This window comes from Palaemon carinicauda, chromosome 43 (genome assembly GCF_036898095.1).
Source record: "Palaemon carinicauda isolate YSFRI2023 chromosome 43, ASM3689809v2, whole genome shotgun sequence".
NCBI classification, from domain to species: Eukaryota; Metazoa; Arthropoda; class Malacostraca; order Decapoda; family Palaemonidae; genus Palaemon; species Palaemon carinicauda.
Genome location: NC_090767.1, coordinates 56,792,966 through 56,815,906, shown reverse-complemented (window position 1 = coordinate 56,815,906; position 22,941 = coordinate 56,792,966). Strand labels below are relative to the sequence as shown.

The 22,941-nt window shown below is 46.5% G+C and overlaps 1 protein-coding gene across 1 annotated transcript in view; it reads right to left on the bottom strand.

The window, feature by feature from the left end:
- Positions 1 to 798: 798 nt before the first annotated feature.
- Positions 799 to 22,941, bottom strand: part of LOC137633393 (uncharacterized) — a 28,874-nt gene continuing 6,731 nt past the window's right edge. The window contains exons 3-5 of the mRNA XM_068365617.1: positions 6,859 to 6,986; positions 5,589 to 5,810; positions 799 to 994 (exon numbers count right to left, since the gene is read on the bottom strand). Coding sequence (XP_068221718.1) covers positions 975 to 994; positions 5,589 to 5,810; positions 6,859 to 6,986 — 370 coding nt within the window. The 3' untranslated portion in view covers positions 799 to 974. The remainder of the gene's footprint in view (positions 995 to 5,588; positions 5,811 to 6,858; positions 6,987 to 22,941) is intronic.

Sequence of the window (22,941 nt, the reverse complement as noted above, 5' to 3'; positions counted from 1 at the left end):
ATATGAAAGAATCAAAATTAGTTCTAGAATACTTATGCTCGTGGATATAATGAGTATGACAAATACATTGAAGAGATGAAAATATTAACATTGGATAACACAGATTATATATACACCTTTGTTAATGAGTAATAATATTGCCAGTGTAGCAAGGTGCTTTTAACTGTGAAAAATATTTGCACAATAATGTCATAAGAAAATAATTTGCATATATACTTCGTATTTATATAGCAATGGATGAAATAATAATGAATGAGGAAACTTTGAGTTAAATTTGAATAAGATACAAGCGAAGTACTAAAAAACAATTTGGTTTTTGCAACTCTTTTTAGGTCTAAAAAATTCTGATACATTGAATGATACTAAATATTAAATGCAAATATTATTGATTTTACAATGCAATATATAAAGACGGAAGTATGTCAATGAAAACCTCTACATGAATGTGAATGACATATGCCTAGATTAGACATGGGGTCTATCATGAAAGTCTGGGATAATTACAGTTTATTCCAATGGATGAAAAAACCAGGAAATGTTTAAAAACTTTAAAAAGAAAGTGAAAGTTTAAAGAAACTGATAAAAGCTTGAAAAGCACATTGCTATAAGCCCAGGGGCTCCAACAGGGAAAATAGCATATTATCACTAACAAACTAGGACATTCCAATGTCTTAAGCGGAGTTTACATGGGCGAACGGTTCATAACAGATAAGTGTATGCAGCGACATTTGAATGTGTAAACGGGGTATTTAGTTACCAGACATTTTAAGACTCCAACTCCTCAAACCGTTCGACTAGTAGGTCCGACGAATAGTTCGACCGTGTAAAACCCGCCTCGACGCGGAACGGATTCCGCAAATTCTCACCTGGTTCGAGCGAAGTCAAGAGGATACACAAAGCAGAGGGAGGTTGCACCGGCAGCACCGCCAGAAGCGAGGTTACCTAAGAAGAAACGCCAGAACTGGGTCTTCTTGTCAACGCCGCCAAGGAAAATCTGCAGAGAAAGAGAGTTTAAAAAAAGAGGTTTATAATAAAATCAATGGTATAATTATCAAAATGATTAATATTTAGTAACTAACATATGTGAATAAAGTATCAAGCATAGAATGTTGTACAGAGAAGCGTAAACTTGTCAAAAACTGTCGACTTTTCTTTACCAAAAAAAGCAAGTCACTTCCCACTTAATGCTTAAAAAAAAAAACCTAAACACCGTTGTTTTTCCGACAACCACGTCCATACACGACCGATTGTCTCCCCAAAGCACCTGGCAAGAAGCTATAGAAGCATTTGCCTGACCTAATGCGATGGAATTCTCTCTCGCACAGCTCTCGATTCTGACAGGTATGGGAGTCACCTGGCAGGTCAGTTAAGCATGCGTGGGCAGATTAAAGATCTCCAAATGCGAGAATTTTGTTACAATCTTTTATTATTGATTTAGGTATTTTTTTTCAAAGTTTCGGAGTAGACCAAAGATATAACAGATCAGAGATGGAAAAATGACTGACGCAGTGGCAGCGACCCCCGCTGGAGGGAAGGGGATCGGTTGATCCTTCAGAGTGGATACTATAGGGCCTGCCTGAAAAGAAGAAAGGGAAGAAGAATGTTGTCCGGACCTCTCCGATGACTCTTCCTGCTCCTGGGCGCGTGCTCAGCGCTTCCGCGATGGTGATCGCGAGGACGATCTGGAAGTACGCGGCCCCGGTACCTCGCAAGGCTGGGCGCACTGCGAAACCCGGCGGGAATCATGCTGGGGGTCGCGTGATGGTAGGATCGCTGGTTCGCGCTGGCGTTCGCGCGGTGGCAGAATTACCGGGTCCAGCTGGCGCTCGCGCAATGGCAGAATCGCGGGGTCGCGCGTGGGCGACCGTTGGCGCGCGGAGATGAGGGCGCGGGCGCGCTGGTGACTTGGCACGCTGGTGAGTGGGCGCGCAGGCGAAGGTGTGCGTGAATGGACAGGTGAGCACGAGTGCCTGGGTGATCGCTGGCGATCAGGAGAATGGCGCGTAGGTGAATGATTTAGCCTAGGCGAGATCAAGCGCGTTGGCGAGTTATGGCGTGGTGGCGAGCGACGGCGCGTTGGTGATCTTTGACGAGTGGAACGCGTGGGCGACCGACCGCGCACAGGTGAGTTGGCGCGTGGGCGAGCCGGAGCCCTGTGGCGATCATACGCGTGGGCGCGTTGGTGAGCGTTCGCGCGCAGATGAAGGATCGCGCGGGCGCGTAGGGGAACGCTGGCGCGTAGGAGATCGCTGACGCGTAGGATGGCACGCCGTGGCTGATGGTCTCGAAGGTGAAGTCTTGTGGGCGGGCTCAGGAGCTGGCTCGTGGGCGTGTATGCACTTTAGTGCGTGCTGGAGACTGGAGCGCAGGTGGTAGTCGACGTGTAGGGGAACGCTGGCGAGCCTAAGAAACAATGTCCTTGCCTGCGCTCAGATCCGAAGATCGTGGGCGCGCGGGCGAACGTTGGCGCGCTGGGCGCGCATCAGGAACTTGGCGTGCCGTAGTGCGCTGATGCGCCGGAGGTTGACGGCGCTCAGGAGACTGTTGACGCGCAGCAGGGGCTGAAGTGCGCATGCGCGCAGGCGAGCAGGTGAAAGCTGGAGATCAGGAGAGCGCTGGCGAGGAGTGTCAGGAGACTCTACGGCAAGAGAGCGCTGACGAGCAGGTGGGCGCTGGCCATCAGGAGAGCGAAGGCGCTTGCGCGCTACTGAAGAGCGCGCAGGTGAAACCTGGCGCGGAAGGGCCTCACCCACATTGTGAGAGAGGCCCTTCTGCCCCAAAGGGACAGGTGCTTGCGTAGGCAAGGAAGATCTGGCAGGCGCAGGAGATCGCGAACGATCAGCAGAGAGGTCCAGAGGAGTTACTGCTACGGTCTGTTGCTGAAGAGAAGAGTCCTTCACAGGGGACGAGGAGGATGACGACCCGAAGAGGAGGCGCCTCTTGACTCCCTTGTAAGGAGAAGGAAGGCCTCGGCGACAAAGAGGAGGGCGAGCCTTACGGCGAAGACAACCTCGTGGCAGGGTATCAGCATCGTCGGTCCTCTGAAGAGGAGTCTCTGTTAGTGCACTCCCCCAAGGGGGAGCAACACTCGCAGGAGAGACTGTTGGACCCAGCTTCCCCCTTGAAGGATTTTCGGAGGGGGAACCTGGGCCTTCAGCAGCAACAGCAACAGTAGCAGCAGGGGTTTGACCCGACCCATCGGACGCCTCTGTCACAACAACGTCGTCAATAGCCAGGGGATCTACCTCTGGTATTACCGGTGACTGTTAGACAGCTGCCCCCAACTGGATCAGATCAAACAGGGCTTCCTTGGAGGGTGAGCCCTTAAGCCCCAAGGAAGCCCAAAGCTGGAAAAGATCATCATTAGACACAGTTTGGTCGTAATCTACAAAATCAATAATATCCTCCCCCCGAGGAGGAGGGGGAGCTGCCTCGGTATGGGAAGCAACGCCCTCTCCCACACACCGAGTTCGGGAAACAAAAGAAGGGCCTACTCTACCACTCAGCGGCCTCTCACGAGAGACCGAACGAGTGGGAGCTTCGGAGGAGGTTCGGGCAATGGAAGAAGAGTCCTTGGAGCCTTCCTTCCCCTGGGGGGAAGAACGGTCTCTCTTAGAACTCTTCTTACGCCGCCGCGCAAACCTCTCCCACTGGAAGGTAGGCCACTCCCAACATTCCATACACAGATTATCACTACTACACCGTTGACCTCGACACTGCGGGCAAAGGGTGTGAGGGTCTGTCTCGATCGCCGACATAAACGTTCCACAGGGGCGATCGGGAAGTCCAGGGCATTTCCGCATGGTAGAAAGTAAAGGTAGAGGCCAACTTCAAACAAACACACACTGGAAGAAAAAGCAAACAAATTAAGGCTGTCAATATGTGAGGACGGGACAGAAACGTCTGTACATCGTCCGAGCCAAAAGTTAAGTGAAGTGAAGCAGCTCACCGGTGTGAGGAGGGGGGAGGGGTAGCTAGCTACCACTCCCCTACCCCCGTGCTAACTAGCGCGGGGATAGTTTAACCCTCGTTAAAATCTAATGGCTCGTCATTTCAGCTACGCCGAAAATAAACCCTATGTTAATAGCGTGGTTTGTATTTCAGTTACGGAACGAATATACATAAACAAAGAATGTTTATATATATATTACAAGTATAAGAAAAAGTAAGTAAAACAAAAACAAAAGCATTAATGGCTGTCAAAGAGGCGAGGGTGAAAGCGGACACATCCGGGTACCACCCGAGCCAAGAGCAAAGTGAACTCAGCACAGGTGTGTGTGTGTGGGGGGGGTAGCAAGCTACCCTCCCTACCCCCCCCCCCCCCCGCGCTAACTAGTGGTGGGGTAGTAAACCCTTGTTAAAATTCTAATAGCTCGTCATTTCAGCTACGCCGAAAGTAATACCCTATTTAAATAGCGTGGTTTGTATTTCAGTTACGGAACAAATGATTTTTCTTGTCCTGATTTTTATAGCAAGACCAGTATCAACGTGGCAAAATATTCAGTTATACAAATATACAGCAATACACAAATTCGAAACAAGTCTATCATCATGACCACTTGGATTCTATCAACACAGAACACCAAATGATACACTCCTCACCTTTGATCATTGGACCAGCCCAAGGCACTTCTGATCTCAAGCCTTTTCATGACCAGCTAAGATAGTATCGAGCAACACAGACGTCGTCACGTCCTTGTCGCCGGAGGAGCTCGGTTCGACTCGGAACACGACGCTGCGCAGCCTCAGAACTTTGTCTTCCCCGTCTTCCGCATCCTTCACGTCGTCTCCTTTCTCCAGCACCCAGACTTTCCAGACACGAACGGAGGAGTCCTTCGAACAGCTGGCAAGCAATAATCCGCCATTATGTGAAAAGGTAATAATATTTATGCTCAAAATGCATTCTCAAAACAAGTCAAAAGAGCTCCCTGAATATTACCAACATTTGATTCAAGTCTAGGGACCAACCTTCCCCTTTTTCATACGTTGACCTTTTGCATAATCTACTGTCTATATATAATAACAATCATAACTAGAACTGTGATCTTGCTGTGGTTCACCTTCAAAATTCAATGGGTTCCTCCAAAGCATAATAATACCTATCAGTGGTTCAAAGTTGGTGGAAATCAAGCAAGACGTTTGAACATAATCTTGCTAACAGATAACAAACAAACGTATAAATAAATAAATTAATAAATGCTGGTCATTTTATAAACTCATTGGCAGAGGTAATGAATTCATAATCTAACATGATTTTTCATTCCCTGAATATTTAGTCTTTGCATTAAATATTCTCTTGACTCAATTCAAAAGGTGTGGTAGCCACTTTACAAAGTCTTGAGTATTTTCTGCCTCAATTCCCATCTGGTTTAGATTACATTTCCTTCACTTGATTATTATGTTTGGCAATTCCTACTGGTCTCTCGCCACACTACGTCCGACTCATTTTTTTATCTTCCTTCATTGCAGCTCCAAACCAGACCCATTTCTTTTCCTTCCTCTGGACATCTCACCCCTCTGCAACATACAATATAAAAGGTAAACAATACAAGGTCCTGAATCAAGTGAATAAGATCTCGGAAACTAACCTTCTCGCATAATGTCCAGCGAAGTCACCCAGTCTTCGTGACCGTTAAGAACCGCTTCTGGAAAATAGTCACCTAAACTCTCGCGTGTGAATACGTGTAATCGGCTGTCGTGATCGCCGCACAGGAGCAGCGGATGCTTGGCCTCTTCAATCTCCACTGGGAGGAGGCTCGTGATAAACGTGCGTCTCGGGAGGCGGAATGTCTTCCTGCATTCTCTTTCACCTGAAGAAGTGCATTGAATTAACAAAAGGCAAAATACGTACTATCAACTAAAACATTAAAAACAAGTAAAATGAGCACTCAGAGAGCACAGACCTCGATTCCCTCTATCATACCATCTCGATCTTCACTAGATCTCTATTTACATGTTGTTTACATGTTCCCATCCTGGATCTGCAGGTCCGGAATAATACCATAAACATAATGTAGCGATTGCTAGACCTTACGATGGCTTAATGCTTAAAAGTTTCGACAAAGTCTACTGTGCTTTACTCGAGTAATAAGCAAGAATTTCCAATTTGGTCCAATCTCGCAATAGTTAAGAATCCTTTAGAAAAAAACTCTTGGGTCTGGATGGTGAATACGATCACAGGGTAAATCTAATACCTTCTAAGTTATCCCATTTCTAACATGTCTTGAAATTTCCATCAAATTCATCCATAGCTTTTTTGAGTGAGCCTGCTTACATCAGATTTCAGGAGTAAAATACAGTAAATAATACATCCAATGCCATTACAAAATTATCCCTCACCTGCCCCATAAGGATTTGTTTACAAACAGCTATAATGGAAAAGCCCAAAGTGGAATGGATAAAAAGTGAAAGGAAAAGGACAACATAGCTGAGAACGGCATTAATGACCTTAGATTTCAGGATGCCAAAAAACTCTCCTTCAATCAATCAATCAATCCATCATAGCTGAGAACTGTATGGAGGAAGCGAAATGCTTCTTATAAAACCTATAGTGTCCGGCCACAGCTAAACTTGTACTCTATGCAATACTCCCTTTGGCGATGCGAGAAATTCTGACGGCTGAAAAACCTCAGTTACACGATAACCAATGCCTAAACCCCATAACACATTGGACCGATATTTCATTTATTGAATACAGTCGCTGTTAGCTTCTCAGATGCAGCAGGGATCTGGTCTTTTGATATATCACAGGTCCTTGTTTTAAACACGTACATAATTATAAAACATACAGTATACCTGTAATGAAATTTTCATGGAATTAGGAGCCTTGATCGTATAACTCTAATTTCACAACAGTACCTGTTACAGGGCAAACGATCCAACAGGCGGCCATGGCAGTAACGGCCGTCACAATGATAAGCTTCTCCTTCCCGTCTTCCTGGATGACCAATCCATCGGACATGACTACTGAACACCTTCGCTGTGTTCTGGAAATGAGAAAAAGAAAAATCAATTTAGTATGAATGAATTTCTATTGATATTGTCATCAGTCAGGTCTCCTCCTTCTTTTGCCACTTTCACCAACACTCCTAACTCCCATTCATCAGGTTTTGCCTCTTCATGCCACATTCTACTCAAGTACCACATGTGGATGAGGTCATGATGAGGGGCAGATAGATGGAGAGGGTTTGGGCATGCTCTTTGCACTCCACAAGAGAGATTAGTTCACCAAACGTTCAGCTGGGCTACACGAGGCACTAGAAGAGTTGGAAGACCCAGCTCTACATGGCTGAGGACTATGAAGCGTGAAGCAGATGATGATGAATGGAGAAGTACAGTATTGAATTAAAAGCTCAAGATAGAGACGACAGGCGAAATCTAACCGAGGCCCTTTGCATGAACAGGTGTAGGAGGTGATGATGACAATTATTACGACTAAACTATTCAATCAAAACAAATCACACAAAACTCTACAATTGTCCCAAGAACGACACCGAAACATCCCATTGTGGAAGAACCCCCGACTGGGTCAGCTGATATTCATTCTCTTTCATCATTCAGTCCAGGCGCAGACGACTACTTACACTCAAACGTGTGGTTATGGGCGAGTAGAGACAAGGAAGTGCTAATAGACGAGTGATTATAGACGTTAATAGGGATGTCTGAGCATCTAAATGGAAGACATTATTGCTGTACTCGTCTATTACAACAACTTTTTAAGAATAAACTCTTGTATTACTAAGATGTCAAATTTATTCTGGAACTTTCGGCACTTAAAAATGACAAATTCGTACATATTTTGTATTTTTCCTAACTATACAAACCTTAGCTATTTAATAGGGGTTATTACTTTCGGCGTAGCTGAAATGACGAGCCATTAGAATTTTAACGAGGGTTTACTACCCCACCGCTAGTTAGCGGGGGGTAGGGAGGGTAGCCTGCTAACCCCGCCCCCCCCCTCACACACCTGTGCTTGAGCTCACTTTGCTTAGAGGTAGGACATCAAGGGGGATAGGGCTGGCGGGCAAGTTTGATTAAATAGCTAAGGTTTGTATAGTTAGGAAAAATACAAATTATCTACGAATTTGTCATTTGTTCCATAACTGACATACAAACCACGCTATTTAATAGGGGTGACTCACCCATTAGGAAGGGTGGAAAGTCCCAGCCAGTACTAGCTTTTGGCTTTGCCCGGGGACTCAATATTTGAGTGTTCGCACTCAGCAATAAGGAGTCCCTGCATCTCACTAGAACCTTGCTACGCAAGGACTGCGGCCTACGCAAGTTGTGTGTGAAGGTATAGTAAAGTGTGACTCGTCCTAGGAAGTTGACCTGTAGTCTTTTAGAAGGAAACTTTAGGCTAGGGATCTCCCAATACCATCTCGTCAGGGTATGGGGACGTGACAGTATTAGTTTAATACTAGGAACACAAGGAAACATGGTTTACCTACAGTGGTTTGAGGTCCGCTGTGCAGAGAACCCAGGATGCTGCTTTCCCCAAGAGAGGGGAAGATGAAGAAAAGAATAAGGGCCAGACAAACCTTTTCATTCATGCAGACTAAGACCGGGTAACAATGCCCTCAACCTTCTGCTACTTGTCCATTAAGGAGCCTGAGGTTCTAAACCAGCTGTTGTGCAGCCACCACAGGGCCGATAGAGAATGTATCGAGCCTCCTGTGGGTCACGTCTTGCAGGTAGTGGGCTGTGAAGGTCGTCTGATGCTTCCACACCCCAACCTGAAGAACCTGCTTCACTGAGAAATTCTTCTTGAAGGCCAGGGACGTAGCTACGCCCCTGACATCATGTGCTCTAGGGCGACGTGACGGAGGAGGGTCTGGATTCAGGAACAGATGGATTACCCTACGAATCCGTGCCGAAATGGTATTCTTGGTGACCCTCCTCTTAGTCCTCCCAGTGCTAACAAACAATGCTTGCACTTCAGGACGGACTGCAGCCGTTCTTTTGAGATATAGCCTCAGACTCCTTACTGGGCACAGTAGAGATGGTCTGGGTCATCCGTTACAGAACGAAGACTCGAAATCTGGAAGGAGTCGAACCGAAGATCCGGCACCCCCGGATTCTGAGTCTTAGCAATAAACTCAGGGACGAATTTGAACATTACCTCCCCCCATCCCCTTTAATGGGCGATGTCATATGAGAGACCATGAAGTTCACCGACTCGCTTGGCCAAAGCCAAAGCTAGTAGGAACACCGTCTTCCAAGTTAGGTGGCGATCTGAAGCCTGGCGTAATGGTTCGTAGGGAGGTCTCTCAAGAGACCCGAAAACTCGAACCACGTTCCATAGAGGTGGTCTCATTTCTGACTGAGGGCAGGTAAGTTCATAACTTCGTATGAGTAGGGAAGGTTCCAGTGAGGAAGAAATGTCCATTCCTTTGAGCCTGAAGGCTAGACTTATGGCTGAGCGATAGCCTTTCACCGCCGAGACTGAAAGGCGCATTTCTTCCCGCAAATACACAAGGAACTCCGCTATTGTTGGAATAGTGGCAGGCATCGAGTGGAGAGATACCCCTTCCATGACACCAACCATAGGAGACTTTCCACTTTGCCTGGTAGCCAGATGCGGATGATTTTCGCAGATCTCCAGACATCCTAATCGCAACTTGTTGCGAAAATCCTCTCTCAGCGAGAAGATGCTAGATAGTCTCCAGGCGTGAAGTCGTAGAGAAGCTACGGCTTTGTGGAAGATGTTGGCATGCGGTTGTCCGAGTAGATCATGTCGTGGAGGGAGTTTTCTCGGAAGTTCCGTTAGGAGTCACAGAAGGTCCGGAAACCATTCCGCGTGATGCCATAGCGGAGCTATGAGGGTCATTGAAAGATTGACCGAGATTCTGGTCTTGTTGAGCACCCTCCTCATCAGACAGAACGGGGGAAAGGCATACACGTCGATGTTGTCTCACCGTCGTTGGAAGGCATCTTGCCAGAGTGCCTTGGGATCCGGGACTGGGGGCACGGAGAGTGCTTGCGCATTGGTGAATGCTGGCGCGCAGGAGAACGTTGGCGCGCAGTAGGTTGAGGGCGCGCAGTAGCGCGTTGGCGAGCAGGTGATGGCTGGCACGCAGGTGAGCACTGGCGCGCAGGTGAGCACTGGCGCGCAGGTGAGCGCTGGCGCCCTTTTCTGGAACCTCGGCAGCAGGAGCTCGCTGGCGCGCTATATCAGCAACAGTAGGAGAGCGCCTGTGCGCTAACTCCGAAACTTCAGAGACGTCAGCTGAACGTTGGCGCGCATGCTTGGCATGGCGCCTAAGGGACGTATGCGCTAATTTGCGTGTACGCTCTTGTTGCCCTGAAGGGACCGGTGCCTGTTTTATAAAAACAGGTTTAGTTGGCGCCCACAGTGCATCAGCAGCCAGGAACGGTGACGGCAGGTCAGCAGGTCTGACGGATGGAAGGTCGGTGTGTCCTTTGTAAGGACGACCTTCCACCGAAGGGGATCGCAAATGATCCGCAGAGAGGTCCAGGGTTGTAGCAGGAACAGTCGGAGATCGATGACGAGGCTCCTCTGCGGCGGACTGCAACGATGACAACAAACCGAAGAGGCGCTTCCTCACACCCTTATAAGGTGAAGGAAGGCCTCTCCGGCGAAGAGGAAGGCGAGCCTTACGACGTATGCGCCCTCTGGGGGCCGTTGGGTCAGCAAGCTGACCATCAGCAGTCCTCCGAAGAAGAGTCTCTGTGAGTGAACTCCCCCGAGGGGGAGAATCACCGGCAGGAGAGACTGTTGGACTTAAATCCTCCCTCGAAGGTTGAGCAGAGGGAGAAACTAAGCCTTCAGCTACAGCAGGCTGAGCAGTTGCAGAGGTATTAGGAGATACCGCATCGGATACCTCTGCCACCACAACGTCGACGATAGACAGAGGATCAACCTCTGCCAACGTCGGCGATTGCTTGACAGCGGCACCCAACCGGATGATGTCAAACAAGGCTTCCTTAGAGGGCAAACCTTCGAGCCCCAAAGGAAGACCAAAGCTGGAATAAATCAATTACATTAACATTTAAATTTAAATCCTCCCCCGGGGGAAGAGGTGGAGCTGCCTCGCTAGGGGAGGCAACGCCATCTCTCGAACCCCGAGATCGGGAAACAGAACCATGGTCTACGCTACCACTTGACGGTTTCTCGGAAGAAACCGATCGAGTGGGAGCTTCGGAGGAGGTTTGGGCAACGGGAGAGGAGTCCTTGGGTTTTTCTCCTTTCAAAGAAATCTTCGAAGGAGAAATATCCTGCCTGGACTTCTTCTTCCGTCGCTGAGAAAACCTCTCCCACTGGGAGGTAGACCACTCCCTACACTCACCACACTTATTACTACTATCACACCGTTGGCCCCTACAGTAAGGAAAGGGTGTGAGGGTCCGTCTCGACCGCCGACATAAATGTACCACAAGGGCGGTCGGGTAATCCAGGACATTTGCGCATGATCGCAGAGGCCAACTTCACAAACAAACCTGTAGGAGAGAAAGCAAAAAGACATTAATGGCTGTCAGAGAGGCGAGGGTGAGGGCGGACACGTCCGACTACCACCCAAGCCGAGAGCAAAGTGAGCTCAAGCACGGGTGTGTGTGAGGGGGTGGGGGGGGGGGGTAGCAAGCTACCCTCCCTACCCCCTGCTAACTAGCGGTGGGGTAGTAAACCCTCGTTAAAATTCTAATGGCTCGTCATTTCAGCCACGCCGAAAGTAATAACCCAAATCAAATAGCGTGGTTTGTATGTCAGTTACGGAACAAATAAATTTTTGAACATACTTACCCACTGGTTATATAAAAATAGCTTTAGTCTCTGACGTCCGGCAGAAATTAAAAAACTCACTGCAATCGCAGATAAAGTTGCCAGGTGTACACTAGCGCCCTCACGGGAGATAGGCCGAACCATTCCATACTTCACCAGATCTTCCATGCCCATAGGTCTCTAGAGGGGAGGAGGGTGGGAATAAAAGTTATATAACCAGCGGATATGTTCAAAAATTTATTTTATTATGAAAATATAATTTTCAAACATTAAACTTACCCGGTGGTTATATAACAATAGCCGATTGACACCCTTGGTGGAGGGTCAGAGACAGCAACATTGTTGGAATATTACTTAAGAGTTAATTAAAACAAGCTTCAGGGTTCGTACCCGTTAAGGAAGCTGACTTCAATGATTCTCTGCCTCATTATGTCTGCTATCCTTATGAGATCCAGCGGTCCACCCAGGGGGCTGAAGATCTCTAGGAGCTGTCAAATGGGTAATAACCTTTAAGCTGACAGGACCTCAACTAATACCCTTGTTCCGGGCGCTCTCAAGGAACAAAATGACCACCTGACTAAATCAAAGATTGCGGAAGATTGTCGACCAATCTCCACATACAACCATAAAATTATATAAAAGTTCCAAGAGAAGAACAAGGGTACTAGGGATTAGGGGAACGTAGTGGTAGATCCTTCAACTACTACTGCACTCGTTGCTACGAATGGTCCCAAAGTGTAGCAGTCCTCATAAAGAGTCTGGACACGTTTCAAGTAATGCAAGGTGAATACAGATATACTCCTCCAAAAGGTTGTATCCATGATGCTTTGCAGAGAACGATTTTGTTTAAAAGCTACAGAAGTTGCCACAGCTCTAACTTCATGAGTCTACTTTTAGCAGCTTAAGGTCTGCCTCACCACAGTGTGAGTGAGCCTCTCTAATTAAAAGTCTTATAAAAAATGACAGGGTGGTTTTAGACATAGGTAACGCAGGCTTCCTGACTGCGCACCAAAGAGCTTCTGAACTGCCTCTTAAATCTTTAGTTCTGTCCAGATAGAACTTCAGTGCTCTAACAGGACACAGAACTTTCTCCAACTCTTCACCAACCATATCAGAGAGGTTAGCAATCTCAAAAGATTTAGGCCATGGATGAGAAGGACGTTCGTCTTTTGACCAGGAATCCAAGTTGCAAGGAGCATATGGCCTTTCCCTCTCTGCAGCCAATATCCTTGCTTAAAGCGTGAACTTCACTGACTCTCCTAGCTGTTGCCAGACTTACTAAGAAAAGAGTCTTCAAAGTCAGATCTTTAAAAGAAGCCGAGTGTAAAGGCTCGAATCTGTCACTCGTGAGGAATTTTAAAACAACATGGAATTTTTATTATAAAATAAATTTTTAAATATACTTACCTGGTAGTTATATTTATATAGCTTAAATCCCGCGTTTCGACGCGGCACGACAGAAATTCAAAATTCGTGGCGATCGCCGCCATGACAGTAGGTGGTCATACATGAGCGCCATCACTCGTAGGTTATTAGAACCATTCCCAACATCTTCAGAAATTCGATGTCTCTGTTTTCAGAGGGGAGGAGGGAGGGCCCTTTTATATATGTAACTACCAGTTAAGTATATTTAAAAATTTATTTTATAATAAAAATAGCATTTTTAAATATGTAACTTCCCTGGTAGTTACATATATATAGCTGATTTACACAGTTGGAGGTGGGTTGAAAACCTCATCCCCTTGGGAATTCATATAATTATCAATAACTACAATAGTAGTACTAACAATTTGGTTCTAACCTGATAAGAAAGCTGGCTTCACAATGATACTGCCTCATTTCGCCTGCATTCCTTAAGAGACTCGGTGATCCACTCAGTGGGCTGTAAAAGTCTCTTTGGGTTGCCACAAGGTCCACGACCCTTAAGAGTGGCTAGACCACTACCCTTGCAAACCTGGCATAGCCAAGGATACTGATTTTGACCACCTGCTCCATATTAAAACTAATTTGATTTGCATCCCAGATTGACGGTAGGCTGCGACAAGCCTCGCAGACAGACTGTGAACGCATTAAAACTAACCTGACTTGCATCAGAAACTGACGGAAGGCTGCGACAACCCTCGCAAACAATCTATGAAGAAGTACAAGAAGAAATGGCAAGGGTATATATTAAGTTCTAGGGAAGAGGCAGTAGACCCTTCTCCAACTAAGAAGACGGAGGTAACGTACGGACCCAGGGAATAGTAACCCTCATACTGGGTCTGGACATCTTTGAGATAGCAGTCTGTGAAGATTGATTTACTTTGTCAGAAAGTAGGCTCCAAAATTGACTTCATTGACCTATCGTGTTTGGAAGTCATAGAAATTGCTACAGCTCTAACCTCGTGTGGATTTACCTTAAGGATAGGGAAACCTTACAGACAATCTTGGAGAGTTTCCCTTAATAAATCCTTAATGGGAAAAAGCCAGGTTATTCTTTGATAAAGGCAAAGAGGGCTTTTTAACCGAGCATCAGAGGCTGTCTGTCTCGTCTTTTAAAAGAAAGCCTAGCTGAAGGAAGCAAATTGCATTGTCTCCATTAAAGCCCATCTTCTTGCTGATGCTTTTAAACTCTCCTACGTTTTTGACTGAAGCCAATGAAATTAGGAAAAAGTCTTCTTGGTAAGATACTTCCAAGATGACTTGTCCAACTGTACAAACCTACTTGAGGTTAAAAAGGCCAGGACTACATCTAGGTTCCACGAGGAGGTTGGATTATCCTTCCTCTTGGTTGTCTCAAAAGATTTAATGAGACCTGAGAGTCCTTGTTACCTGACACGCCAATGTGTTGGTTACGAAAGACTGAGGTTAATATGCTGAGGTAACCCTTGATGCAAGGCATAGCTAGCTTCTCTTTTGTACGTAGATACAACAGAAAAACTCTGCTATATTGGCTATAGAGGTATTGGTAGAGGAAAATCTATTATTCCTGCACCGCACTCTAAATATGTACCACTCAGATTAATCAACCCTAATAGTGGTCATGATCTGGGGGTATTTACCAGCCACTCCATCATCTCCGCAACCCAATGTCTCGTAGACCAAAAAAGGAGCTATCATGGTAATGCGGACGTTGGCCGAATCCCTGAATGTTTTCAGGACTCGGTCCAGGATCTTGAATGGAGGAAAAGAGTACATGTTTAGACCTTCCCAGTTCAGAAGAAAAGTTTCCAGTGCGACCGTTTCCTGGTCTGGTACTGGAGAGCAAAATACCAGCAACCTCTATGTCATCTGTGAGGCGAAGAGATCTATCGAGTGTTGACCCCACAATCATCCAAAGGTTGGTGCACACATCGTGATGTAGGGTCCATTCTGCAGTAAGAACTTGCCTTCTTCTGCCGAAAAGATCCCTCCGGACGTTATTCTCCCTTTCTCTGAAGTGAGTAATCAGGGCTTGGTGAATGGCCACTAGCTCTTTGATATTTATGTGTCATTTCCTCTGAGACTCTATCCATAGATCCTTGTCGCAAATCGTATGTGTCAAACAGGGATGAAATCGACTTCTCTACTTTAGACAGACCAGACACAAGAAGCGCGCCGTGTGCGCGAACTAAACCGTGAGCTGATTGCTGCGAGAGATCGTCAACCGTAGCCGGGTGACCACCAGGGGAAAGTCCTTGCGACATTTCCGGAGCGCCTTGAACGCGAACTGAACCAAGTATCGTTCCCAGAAATATTAAATTCTGTGAGGGTGTTAGTTGAGATTTGGCCAGGTTACCATCAGACCTAACTGTTGCGTTAATGGCATTATCCTTCGAAGAGCCTCCAGACACTTTACTCTGAGTGGTCAGTAGTCCAGGTACAAAGAAGAAACCTTACTCCCTTTATGTGTACAATGGACTGATGTCCAGAACAGGTTTTCATCCCCCCCCTCCCGAGTTTTTCAGAACTCGGAAAAGTATGATGTAAAGACCCCTCCGAGGAGATGTCCTCTACATTACTATGAATGAAGCTGACAGCATAAGGCTCACTTGTTCTTAAAGAGCTGCTGTCTCCTTAGTGGACTGTTGTCAGCTCTAGGGGTATAGAGGACATGGGAGGCATAAAACGTCTCACTTTTTGATTTGGTTTGTTGACTTGAGAATCTGCGAGTTTGATCTCCAGTCGCAATCCTCTGAGGTCTCTTTTTAAGAACTCCTGCCATGAAAAGGGCGGAAAGTTCGATGGGGACATCCCTCCAGGCCTTAACCAAACAGGCAAACAGATGCATCTGAGCCTTGTTCCTAGGGTCTGTGGCTTCTGCGAGAGTTCAAAGAGTCCAGTCCATAAGGCTGAAGACTTTCTTTTGTCTAAAAGTTTACTTCAGCCGATGGTTCATTTCAAAATTGGACCACAAACAACGACTTGCTCATGGTTGACCTGAATGAGGAAAAGAAAAAGAAGGCCTTCCCTAGAACCTTCTCTTGGATGTCCATTGGTTGAGAGTTGAGAAAACTCTCTTAACCCATCTAGCCAGAACCATTTTTTTTTTTTTAAATCAGTTGACTGTAATGAATCCTGAGATTCGTCTTCTAATTCGGCTAACGGAACATCGATTCCCTGAATCGAAAGAGTAGGAGACAAAACCTCGTTATTGCGACGGTTATTATCTTCCAAAATAATTCATCTTGTCTGGAAGAAATCTCGTGAAGGATATCGTCCAGTTGCGAAGAAATATCACGTTTAAGTTCGAGGGAGAGACAGGTTCTAGTGCTTCTAGCATAAGATCATCATGCTCTAAGGGAGCAACAACATCTGTGAACCCATGTGAGGGAAAATCTATGAACGCATGCGTCCAGCATGTTGTATGTCAACAGCGTGAAGCGAGGGAGCGTTAGTTGTGCGTTCAGAAAATTGTGAAGGAGAGATAAAAAACTTGTCTATCCTGTTGCGAGGACAAGTCCCGACCATATGAGTCCATCATGGGTCTAGATTGAGACTGTTGTATGTTTCCCTGAGAGGTATCAGTCTAATGCATGAGTCCCGAATGCCGTGAGTTTGCCGAGAGCCGAGGAAGCACGTCCAGTCAATCGCAAAGAAGAGACAAATGTTTGTCTACAGTGACGTGTGACAAAACCTGACTGCATGCGTCCAGTATATGTCCAGAATGACGCATGTATCCACTTTGCCGTGAGTTTACAGACTGCTGCATGCGTCCAGATTGCTGCGTCCACCGTGGCATGTGTGTCTGCCGTGGTGTCTGCGTCTGCCGTGAGGGAGAGACCAGACTGCTGAATATTGTCAACTGTCGATACTTCTATGTATCGATTGTTGTGAGAGATCTCTCCCGAGAGACCAGACTGGTGTCTGCGTCTGCCGTGAAGGAGAGACCAGACTGGCGTCTGCGTCTGCCGTGAAGGAGAGACCAGACTGGTGTCTGCGTCTGCCGTGAGGAAGAGACCAGACTGGTGTCTGCGACTGCCGTGAGGAAGAGACCAGACTGCCGCATGCGTCCGTCCTCACGCTTGCCGCAACGCAAGCTGATCGCTGGGACGGAGCGATGCTGAGTATCGGAGAACTATGCTGTCCGATACTATCGGAAGACCGTTTTCTTGGTCTATCGCTGTGCTTAGATTCTTTTAGGTGTATCTTTTCTGCCTGAGAATCGTAAGCGTCAACAGAAACGAAATAGACCTCTTTAATTCTGATAAATCAGATACGAAATGAGCGTCGTGTCCTTTAACTGATTTTACTATTAAGATGGAGCGATCTGTACATTGTTAACATGATCGTTCGAGGGGACGTTCGTTCGCTAATCAAGGTCTGTCATATCCTTTTGCCTTTCGACTTTCCTTCTCCCAGGGGTTGGGGAGCATGGAAGAGGTCCCAGGCTGGGATTATGACGGACACACACGAATGAACGCACCCTCCACTGCACTGACACTGAATACTAGCACTTTTAATTGTTTCACATTAGATCTTAATAGACCTACCCGTTACGAGAGATTATACTCTTTCGTCAAGGGCCAGAATGAAAATACAATAGGATATGTGATTAATATTAGTATTTTCAAAATCGAAATATCAAATAACGATACCAGTAATTGTGAAAACAAAAAACGATTGACAAGAGTATTACTTATCGTAGCTTGACTGCATTGTGTCATTATATGTGCCATTGAACACTAGCTCTTTAAACTATTTCACATTAGATCATAATAGATCTGCCCATTGCGAGAGAATATTCTCTTTAGTCAAGGGCCAGAATGAAAATACAATAGGATATATGAATAATACAGTGGTACCTCTACATACGAATTTAATCCGTTCCACAACCGACTTCGGATGTAGAAAATGTTCGGATGTGGAAACGAATTTTCCCATAAGAATACATTGAAATAGGATTAATCCGGGGTTGAGCCCAAAAACCTATGATAACTCCTTGATAAATTACTACACATAATTACACATGACAATATGCAATCTAAATTAGATAATAGACATGTAAAAAAGAATAACTATCAAGAAATAATAAATAAGAAACGGGTTTTTAGCGTAACTTTACCTTAGAAAGTCCAGCGCAGGTGTCGGTCTTGCTACGCAGAGAGGAGACGGACGGGCGGCGAGGAGGTAGAGAGGGTGACTACGATAAACGTACACTACCGTAACTTATTCTAACTTACACTAAGTGAACTTTAACCTAACTTGGCTTATTTATTTTTTTTTATTTTTATATTTTATATTTTTTTTACATTTTCTTTTTTTCTTTTTGATGATTAATTTTAATCACTTTCACTCTCTCCACTTAAAATTGATTGAATTTTTTTCTCTTCACTCTTTGCCATTTTCTTTGAACCACTTCCTTCCTCTTCATCACAAGTTCGCTTCGTAGTTTTTTTAAAGAAGCTATCGATAGAAAGTTACTTGGTACGGCTTTTCAGAATATTTCGAAAATGAGTTAGGCAAACATCATCAAACTGCGCAACTACATGACAAACCTGCAATTTTTTTGGATGGTATTTGTCGATGAAGTCGACCACGTCTTGATATTTTCCTAACATCTCTTTTATTTGCGCCGAACCTAACACATGTTCTACCTCCTCGATCCCTTCCTCATCATCACTCATGTGCTCAGACATAGCATGCGAGTTCCTTGAGCTCCTCTGTAGTAAGTTCGTCGTGATGTTCGGCGACGAGTTCTGTGATGTCATCTGCGTCGACCTCCAGACCCATGGATTTGCCAAGGGAGACGATTTCCTCTACGTCTTCCGCTGCACCCACCACGGGATCAGGTTCGGGGTCAAAACCCTCGAAATCTCGGGGAGAAACTGCATCAGGCCACAGCTTCTTCCAGGCAGAATTCAGTGTCCATCGAGTTACTCCCACCCAAGCCTGATCTATGATCTTCAAGCAGTGCACGATGTTAAAGTGGCTCCTCCAAAATTCACGCAAAGTTAAGTTTGTGCTTTGCGTGACATTAAAGCACTGCTTGAATAGGTGCTTGGTGTACAGCTTCTTAAAATTAGAGATGACTTGCTGGTCCATGGGCTGGAGGATAGAGCTGGTATTCGATGGAAGATACAGCACCTTTATGAACTTGAATTCTTCGAAGATATCATCTTCAAGTCCGGGGGGTGAGCGGGTGCATTGTCAAGGCATAGCAGGCACTTTAAAGGCAATTTCTGCTCATGAAGATACTTCTTCACAGAAGGACCGAAAACTTGGTAAACCCATTGGACAAAGAACTGCCTAGTGACCCAGGCCTTCGAGTTGGATCGCCAGAAAACATGAAGCTGGTCCTTATCCACATTCTGTGCCTTAAAGGCCCTAGGGTTCTCAGAATGGTAAACCAGTAAGGGCTTGACTTTAAAGTCCCCGCTAGCGTTGGCACATAGGGCAAGAATCAATCGATCCTTCATTGGCTTATGCCCAGGCTATTTCTTCTCTTCGGCGGTGATGTAGGTTCAACTGGGCATCTTCCAAAACAGCCCGGTTTCATCACAATTAAACACCTGCTGCTCTACGTAGCCTTCTTCCTGCACGGTCCTTTCAAAGCTCTTCACAAAGTCAGCTGCAGCCTTTGTGTCTGCACTAGCAGCCTCTCCGTGACGAACAACTGAATGAATCCCGGACCGTTTCTTAAATTTCTCAAACCAGCCACGAGATGCATTGAAATCGTCTGAGGAAGGTTCAATTGAACTCTCCCCAGCATCACCCCCAGAGCTCGCCTCCTTCAAGTCCGTAAAGATGGCGTGCGCCTTCTCACAGATGATAGTTTCGGTGATGGTGTTGCCAACAATCTCTCTGTCCTTGATCCAGATTAGCAGAAGTCGTTCCATCTCTTCTATGACAGGGCTACGACGTTTTGAAATGATGGTGATCCCCTTAGAAGGTTTCACTGCTTTAATGGCTTCTTTCTGTTTCAAGATTGTCAAGATCGTCGACATATTTTGGCCATATTCTTTTGCAAGTTCACTCACGCAGACGCCACGCTCATGCTTTTTAATAATTTCTGGCTTTACTTCTAAAGAAAGCATTTCCTTCTTCCTTTTCTCACCACTACCACTACCACTTGTGAAACTAAGCCTTTTAGGACCCATACTTTACGTAAAAAACCGTAAAAGGATGTACGTAAAAAATGACAAATTCAGAGATAATTTGTATTTTTCCTAACCAAACAAAACTTAGCTATTTACATAGGGCATTACTTTCGGCGTAGCTGAAATGGCGAGCCATTAGATTTTTAACGAGGGTTAATTACCCCCGTGCTAGTTAGCAGGGGGCAGGGGAGGGGTAGCTAGCTACCCCTCCCCCCTCACACACTGGTGAACTGACTCACTTCGCTTAGAGGTAGGACTTGACTTGGGGGACAGGGCTGGCGGGCAAATATGTGTAAATAGCTAAGGTTTGTATGGTTAGGAAAAATACAAATTATCTCCGAATTTGTCATTTGTTCCGTAACCGAAATACAAACCACGCTATTTACATTGGGTGACTTACCCCTTAGGAAGGGTGGAAAGTCCCCAGCCATATTGGCTTTGGCTTTACCCGGGGACTCAGAATCCGAGTGAGCAGCACTTCGAGAAAAAGAGTCCCTGCACCTCGCAAGTTCCTTGCTCCTCAAGGAGCGTGCGGCCTACATAAGCTTGTGTGTGGAGGGATGAAGCGTGACTTGTACTGGGCAGTCGACCTGAAGACCTTTAGATGGAATTCTGGACTAGGACTATCCCAATACCACCTCGTCAGGGTATGGGGGACGCGACAGTATTATCTTAATACTAGGAACACAAGGAAGCATGGTTTACCTGCAGAGGTTTGAGGTCAGCTATGCAGATAACCCAGGATGCTGCTTTCCCCAAGAGAGGGGAGGATGAAGAAAGAAGTAAGGGCCAGACATACCTCTTTCATTCATGCAGTCTGATACCGGGTAACAATGCCCTCAACCTTCTGCTACTTGTCCATTAAGGATCCTGAGGTTAGACCAGCTGTTGTGTAGCCACCCCAGGCCGATAGAAAAACGTATAGAGGCTCCTGTGGGTCACGTCCTGTAGGTAGTGGTCTGTGAAGGTCGTCCGACGCTTCCAGACTCCAGTTGGTAGCACCTGCGTCACAGCGGAGCTATCAGAGTCATTGACAGGTTGACCGATAGTCTGGTCTTGTTGAGCCCCCTTTCCCCTCAGACCCAACGGTGGCAAGGCGTAGACGTCGATGTTGTCCTACCGATGTGGGAAGACATCTCGGCAGTGCCTTGGGGTCCGGGGCTGGGGAGAAGTACAGCGAGAGCTTGAAATTCAAGGTTGTCGCGAACAGGACCACAAGGTCAGAGCTTGTTGGCTACTGGTGGTTCCAAAGACCACTCTGTACTCTCTATCTGCGATGCTCTGTTCCAACTGTCGGAGAGCACATTCCTTTGTCCGGAATGAAGCGAGACGATAGTGGTATTGAGTGGACTTCGGCTCATCTCAGTATCTCTACTGTAAGATGGGAAGACTGTTATGAAAAGGTACCTCCCCGCTTGATGAAATAACCAACTACCGTGGTGTTGTTGCTCACGGAGTGACTCGCCGGGGCCTGTTGGACTTGTTGACGGGCCAGAATATGGCCTTCATCCCTAGTCAACTGATGTGGAGGTACCCTTCTAGTTCTAGCCATAGGCTTGAGATCCTTTGGTTCAGAACTTGCCCCCCCCCCCTTCTTTGACGCGTCCGAGGACAGCATCAAATGCGGAGGAGGGACGAGAAGATCTACTCTCTAGCAAAGGCTTCGTAGGTCAACCACCACTGCAGGATCCCTCGTTCGGCAGGTCCCATAGGACCTGCCGAATCGTAGTCTTGATTCCACCGGGGCTTGAGTCGCCAAAGCAGGAGACTCATCTTGAGGCGAGTGTTTGGGACTAGAGGGGTCAAGAAGGAAGGTGACCTAGGAGGCGTAACCAGAAAAAGGCTGGAGACTCTCCTCACCTGAGGAAAGGTTCTACTACTCTCCTCCGCCTTGCTATCCTGTCATCCGGTGGGAAGGCTTAACGGAGATTGGAGTCTAAAAATAAGCCTCGATATTCCAGTTGTTGCGATGGAAACGGAGAAAACTTCTCGAGATTTACCATGATCCTTAGATCTTGGCAAAGTCCCAGAGGCTTGTCTCGGAGTCGAAGAAGGGTCGATACCAAAACTGCCGGGGTAGCCAGTCATCCAGAAAGCGAAGGAAGCGGATGCCGCTCCTGTGTGGACATGAGGATTCGGGATGAACTTCCAGGTGAATGCCTGCGGTGCTGTGGAGAGATCGAAGCACAGCACCTTGAACTGGTATATCTGTTGTCTAGGCTGAATTCCAAGTACTTCCTGTAAAGACGGATGGATTGGGATCTGGCAGTACATGTCTTTCGGATCCAATATGCACATGAAGTCTTGTGGTTTCCCTAAAAGTCTGATCGAATCTGTTGTACCATACTGACCGAAGTTTGTACGCCAAACTTGTTCAGGGCTAAGAGGACGATGGCGGGTCTCCAGCCTTCAGGCGCTTCTTACAAGAAAGAGTCGTTTGAAGAACCTTGGGGGGAGCCGCTGACAACCTTGGAGAGCATCCTTCTAGAGCATGGTCTCATCGCCCTCTGCCTGAGGGGCTAGCCCCATTTGCCGATCCCATGGGATAGGGGCTCAGCAACACTGGATTCGCTGGCAGGGGAGGTAGAGATGCTACGAAACGGGACACGAAATCCCTGGCTGATCATGGAGATCGTTCAGGAA